Source organism: Sphaeroforma arctica (assembly GCF_001186125.1).
Source record: "Sphaeroforma arctica JP610 unplaced genomic scaffold supercont1.11, whole genome shotgun sequence".
Taxonomy (NCBI): domain Eukaryota; class Ichthyosporea; order Ichthyophonida; genus Sphaeroforma; species Sphaeroforma arctica.
Genome location: NW_014040547.1, coordinates 28,024 through 34,214, shown reverse-complemented (window position 1 = coordinate 34,214; position 6,191 = coordinate 28,024). Strand labels below are relative to the sequence as shown.

The window sequence follows — 6,191 nt, the reverse complement described above, 5'->3', positions numbered from 1 at the left end:
CATGCATATGTATATATAAATTGAATATATCAATACTGGTATATACATGCACAAGCATACATAGTTATGCACAAATATAGCTTCAAATCGCAAGCTGTGCTGTTCGAGCAAGTGTATCTAAATTCTTGCAATTCTTTCGTCCTGTTAGAAATGACGCTGAGGCAGGACGTAGAGCGTGAACTCGCCGCTATCAATGGTCTTCTCATTGATTCTCGCAAGAAGGAGGTATGCTTTTCGCATCTCTGACAATAAGAATCCATGGAGCAGGGGAACATACTGAACATAAATTTTGTCGAAAAACGTCCATTGAATCTCATTTGCGAAATACGTCGCCACGTTAGCTGAGACAGTCACTGTACAATGTGCACATGTTTAATCGATTCCTGAAACTAACATTTGCAGGCTGCTGCTGTGGAGTCACTGGCCTCGCAGGAACCACCTGCACTCACCGAAGATCTCAACTACTTTTGACAGGACCATGCAGAAGATACTGTACTTTTTCCTTGGAAAGGACATATATGGTCCTGAGAATTAAATAATGGTTAGCGTCTGTTACCATTTCCAAGTATCAGGCCTAACTTTGGATAATGCTATACACACTTCAGCTCTTACATTACGACATGTGTCGAAAGTGCGGTACTCGGGTTGTGAGAGCGCACTCTAAGTGAGAGCGATCGAAGTGATCGAGATTCGTGGAAGGACAACCCTCATGCACAGGGGCTGTTTGAAAAATACGAACACACACATCTAACTAACGGCTGAGAAACTTTTTTTTCCACCACACGCCGTGTTAGGGATCGGTTAAGAAGGAGTACTGCAACCATCGCGCCTTTCTTTGACTCGCTGGCTGTACACAAATTAAATTAACATGATTGCGACGTGCCGGAACACTGACGGCGGTATACAGTGAACCATAAAAGCAGCTAAAGATAATTACCATGAGCTACTACACTACTAGCACGATGTATTGACGATTGATACAAAGCAACAACCTCATAAAGACGTGTAACTGCAATATATATAAATATATCGAATACATATGTACCTTTTTAAACCACATTTAATCACAAATTGAGGAATGAGTGTATGGATGACTCGCCCTGTTTTATAACTTCGTGTGAAATACTGAAAACATAATTACAAAACCTCATACGTTATGGTAGTTCAATGTATACGTTGAACGTAAACAGATGAAATATTGATAATTATTTGTTTTTAGTTAATATACATTTGTGCCTTGAACGTATTACTGTACGTTCTATAACGTGAAACGTAATGATGCTATTTATCACATTTTTATAAAATTAATACGATTTTTGATATCCGTTGCCATAGCCTGGCTCGCCTCTTGACCAATAAAAGTCCAATTTTGTATTCACGCAAGACTGCACGACAGAGAGAGGAGTTAAATATCGAATTAATAGAGAACGATACTGTAGGCCTGTGACCTGTCAGTGCTGTCAGCCTGTCACTGAAATGATACATACAATGATTACGCATTTCAACAGAAGTAAATATTAACAATTATCCCCACCCACCCATACTCACTCGGCCGCATGTGTATGTGTAGTGAGAGATTTATATAAATATATATTAGATAGTGCAGAACGAGAGGACAGGTTATCCGTACAAGTATATTGTAGTAGGTTTAAGCTCCTGATAATCTCGAGATCGCGAGAAAGAGAACTCGGAGCCGGATCACAGGGAAAGATAGTATATATCTATATATTTAAATATATCATTAATGTCTTTCCTTGGTGCAAACATAGACATGACCAAAACAATAGAAAGTAGCTGGAGTGTGGCAACACTATGTGTGGCACTGTTTGCGAATCGTGCAATGTGTATGCCGATGATGGATGGTCAAGAAGAGATCACGTCTAAGACACACGTGAATGGGATTGCATCAGCATCCACCTCAACACAACCCATGAGCAACGACGAGAAAAAACAGATCCAGATGATAGTTATCATCTGCGGGGTAGTAGCTATAGTATTACTACTCGTAAGCATTTGCTACTGTATGGTGACGCGATACCGTTCTAAGAGACGTAGGGGCAATGGGCTGACAGATGAGGACGAGTATGCACGCAGATGGCAGAAAAAGTATCCTCCAGGCTCGACTATAGTTCGATCAAAGATCACAAGCGCATCAAATCCCAAGCAAAATGCACATCTTACCTTTGCTGAGGTAAGTCACTTGCCTCCCGTCAAAAGTAAGCGTTATACACGCGACAAAAACTGTGTGAGTGTTGTGCCAGAGAAGTCAAAGCTGAAATTTGAGGTTCCCTGGAAAGCTGGGGTGGCTAGTGTGTGTAGTCTCTCAATAACACATCTATTACCATCGTACGTGTGGAAGCAGGAAGATGGACGTGTACACGACGTAGCATACTATGAAGTTACTATATTGCAGCTCGCATACAGTCATGACTCTCGCATTGCCATAGGGGTAGCTTCCAAACCATATCCGAGCTTTAGGTTGCCTGGATGGAATCCAAATAGTTCGGCAGTGCATTCGAATGACGGGCGTGTACACTCATCCTTCTCAAGAGATACAGCAAGTGCTGAGGCATCTAAACGCCCACTCTCTGCAGGCGATACGCTGGGATGCGGTTTCGTGCCGATGAAAGGTACGCCTTTGCTGTGATTGTATATGTGCAGCAAGTGGATTTTATAAATATATTTTTTAGCTCACAATGGTTTACAACCGCTGCTTAGGCAAATGAAAATGTAGATTGACGGCATCAGGCACGTATGTGTTGCTACGTGTTTGCTTCGAGTATATGCATGCATATTTGTACCTATATATAGCATATTTTATCAGGATGTTAATTCGCATATTCTTTTGGATACAACGGAATGAGAATTTAATACATACTAAACATTGTCTGTTTCACGTGGAGAAGGCTTTTGCACGTGCTTCCAAGCAGAGAATTAAATTCGCGCATTTCAAATACATACTATTTAAAACATACAGTTTTATTCACAAACTCCATCCTTTGTCTCAGATTTAACGGATACTTTTAACCGCTTGAGATGGAGCAGAATATGTTGCCTATAATATTAAAATATATTCACTTCGACAAAACATACTATAAACTCATCTCACTGATGCAACCACTCTTGGAGTTCCAACTTGTTTGTGGTTTCGCGATAGATCCTGCACGAATTTTGCAGGAGCTGTGTTTTCGCTTTAAACTTCTATTTTCCTGTAATTCACTGAATTCCATACAACGATCCTATCCTTGGCAGGCTCTGGTCCTGCATCTCCCGTCACGTGCTTCTACACCCTCAACGGTAAGCTGATACACTATCAAGACACAGTGAAAGGTGGTGCCATGGACAACATATATGCCTGTGTGGGCGCAGACTGCGATGCTGAGTTGGCTTACAACTTCCGAGGGGGTTTCACGTACGATGCGATTAGTCATCAGTCGTTGCAGGTATGAGTAGTCAAACCAGCGTATAGCTTATCCGATACTTTCAAGAATCGATCTTTACGTGACTTTATCTATTAGTCTACGGCTCCACTACGCTTGTGAGTGCGTGGGCTGCTTCCATAGTCATTCTAGGTCACTCTAGTCCACGGTAGTTGTATATGAATGACAATAGGAGTTAATTATGGATGTCCGTTGCGGTGTACGATATTAGGTATTTGCAGATCTGGCTTGACAGATTAATGTTTTTATAAGTCACCAGAGCGTTAGATCACACGGGAACGAGCAGGCGCGTAGATTGTGCATCCTCAGTGTGTGAGTATGTGTACATAACAGTCCCATCTATGACTGCGTTTTATTAGTGCATGGTGTAGTGAAACACAAGTATCAGTTGGTGTAACCCGTGACCTATATGTGGCAGTACAAATTCTCCAATACTGTGTATTTAATCTTGTAGTAGCTATGGGGTATCGCTTTGGTCAGTACTCGTTCAGACACGCAAAGGCATCGTTCTCATTCAGCTTTGCACTCTCCACTATCAGACGTACGAGAAACCGGAGACGAGCGTTGTTAAGAACTCAACGAGTAAGGGATTCTCCACCATTCTCGCTATACCGCTACAACCCGAGGACAAGAATAGCTCACCAGACAACCACGCGCTATCTACTATGGATGGGGAGGCATAGGCGAAGCCACACGAAAGTGCGTCCATCAGGGAGTACTTAGCTCTCACACGAAAGTACAAACTAACCTTTGGGTACATAGTAGAACCACCACAGCAATGGGCACAAATGCAGCAGGGTATCGCGATAGTCTCCCGATGCACGCAGCAGCATGAACAACAAAAGACACATGAAGGATGAATACTCATCACAGTATAGAAAAACAACGGTCTAAATTTTCCTAGAGTTCATATTCAACATACACATAGGCATGTGACAAATTGATGATGCGAGTTGCACACAGCATTCCAGACATGACTAGGTAAAAATGAATAAATTGCTCTATATATAGGATCACACACATTACAATGGTAGCCACCACTTGTACATTACATCAGTATATTCCCATAGGACACATATGTCGATTTTTGAACAGAAGATGCATAAATCATAATAAGCGCAGATGCCACCACGCTGAAACACACACTCACTTTTACAATGTCCATGCTACCATAGACCTGTACTACATACAATTAAAGCACCAACATTACATTGCCTGCACATTACGTTTTATTTCTGTGGATACACGGTTATACAAACATTGCAGCAAGCTCAGAACCTATGTACCAAACACGCATGTTATACTCTAAAACATGCGTGCAAGTTTCACGACTTCCGTTATAAATTTATGCATGTAGACCAGCAATTAAATATTTAGTTGGGCTTCTTGCGGAAAGAGCATCCCTCGGTAAGACGGGTCTTTCCACCGCGAGGCTGGCACAGAATCTGTGCGCATGAGCCACATAGCACTACGGACTGAGCGTGACTGAACACAGTGGTGATGTTGAAGCATCCTGTGTGACACGACGTACGAATATAGAAGAATGTATAAGTAAGGTGCAGTGAATACAGAAAGAACAAGCAGGGATAAAAGGTATCTGATCAAATACATGTATAGACGTACGGTATCAATTACAAGTACAGACACGACGATAAAGTGACGAAATCAGATGCAAACATACAGGATTATACGAAAACACAGTTAAGGTGAACCATGCATACATATCTATCACATATTTCAAGGATCTATATTACCATATCTATATCAAATAGTTACGACTATTTTATAAAAAAATAGATAAATACATGTGCATGTAAAAAAATACGTATGTATGTGATAAGAATTGAATGAGTAACAAGATACATACCAGGACATTTGACATCCATGAAGAACGAGTCGGGTCCCTGCACCAGTCGCTTAAGCTTGTGCTGCGAGGCCTCGTGCTCAGCGGAGGGGTACAGAAGATCGTGAGTTGCCTGTGTAATTGTAGTATTCAGATTGAGATTGTGTGAATATATGATGCACAGATTGAGATTGTGCAAGTACTACGGATATTAGTGCTATCAAGCTAGTGAGTGAATGTATATGATTTGTATTATATCGCTGAGTATATTGTTGTCCGTATGCGGTGGGTACTGGGGTGATGCTTAACCTCTAAAATACAGTATCATGATGCACAGTCTTATCCCTAGATCACTGTGCAGTGTAAAAGTATTCCAGCATAGTAATGTATCGTTTGTAGCATAGGCAACTGTTTCTTGCGTCAACAGCATTTTATGCACTTTTTTGAATGTTCATCTTGAGGGCAATAGGCTGATTGACAATTACCGACATGACTTTGACTGAGGATACATCAATGATACATGCTGATAAGTATACGAATATGATTCTATATTTCACCCACCTAATTTATGAATTTAGAATTGGCTGTGTGGAATGGGTTTGATGTACTCATACGCTATGAGTTGGGCTGTGTCAGCAAGGGACCTATGACATCTTTCATCTTATTATTCTATCACGTGGATGGGCGTACATTGACGTCGTGTGCCGCTAATCTCTCATTCTGACATCTTGTCGTTTTCGGTTCGCTGTCTGTTTCTGAACACACACTCCTTATACTATATTGCTGTAACTGTATTAACGATGTATATCACATTGCAAGAAACTATCACACCACATACAGGCATGATGTCAACTCGATGATGTTCAAGGAAAAGAGGACATAGGTGTACATTCGAATCGGAATATATA

At 41.2% G+C, this 6,191-nt stretch overlaps 3 protein-coding genes across 3 annotated transcripts in view; 2 read left to right on the top strand and 1 right to left on the bottom strand.

Moving 5' to 3' along the window:
* Positions 1-1,033, top strand: part of SARC_00379 (hypothetical protein) — a 4,041-nt gene extending 3,008 nt beyond the window's left edge. Inside the window, exons 2-3 of the mRNA XM_014305920.1 lie at positions 149-225; positions 403-1,033. The gene's annotated coding sequence lies outside the window, so the exon portion shown is untranslated. The remainder of the gene's footprint in view (positions 1-148; positions 226-402) is intronic.
* A 531-nt stretch (positions 1,034-1,564) lies between these two features.
* SARC_00378 (hypothetical protein) lies at positions 1,565-4,327 on the top strand. The gene is made up of 3 exons (XM_014305919.1): positions 1,565-2,630; positions 3,253-3,443; positions 3,980-4,327. Exons 1-3 carry the CDS (start codon positions 1,745-1,747, stop codon positions 4,121-4,123), a joined length of 1,221 nt encoding a protein of 406 aa, XP_014161394.1. The 5' UTR covers positions 1,565-1,744; the 3' UTR covers positions 4,124-4,327.
* A 324-nt stretch (positions 4,328-4,651) lies between these two features.
* Positions 4,652-6,191, bottom strand: SARC_00377 (40S ribosomal protein S27). Its single transcript, XM_014305918.1, has 3 exons — positions 6,122-6,191; positions 5,308-5,416; positions 4,652-4,953 (listed from the first exon to the last, which is right to left on the bottom strand). Exons 1-3 carry the CDS (start codon positions 6,125-6,127, stop codon positions 4,814-4,816), a joined length of 255 nt encoding a protein of 84 aa, XP_014161393.1. The 5' UTR covers positions 6,128-6,191; the 3' UTR covers positions 4,652-4,813.

What these genes read in the sequence shown, in the direction of transcription:
- SARC_00378 (XM_014305919.1), top strand. Translation starts at nt 1,745, where the DNA reads ATGTCTTTCCTTGGTGCAAACATAGACATGACCAAAACAATAGAAAGT. An exon ending in CGGTTTCGTGCCGATGAAAG is followed by an intron (nt 2,631 to 3,252) that starts GTACGCCTTTGC and finishes TATCCTTGGCAG; the next exon opens with GCTCTGGTCCTGCATCTCCC. An exon ending in TTAGTCATCAGTCGTTGCAG is followed by an intron (nt 3,444 to 3,979) that starts GTATGAGTAGTC and finishes CTCCACTATCAG; the next exon opens with ACGTACGAGAAACCGGAGAC.
- SARC_00377 (XM_014305918.1), bottom strand. An exon ending in CATGGATGTCAAATGTCCTG is followed by an intron (nt 4,954 to 5,307) that starts GTATGTATCTTG and finishes CGTGTCACACAG; the next exon opens with GATGCTTCAACATCACCACT.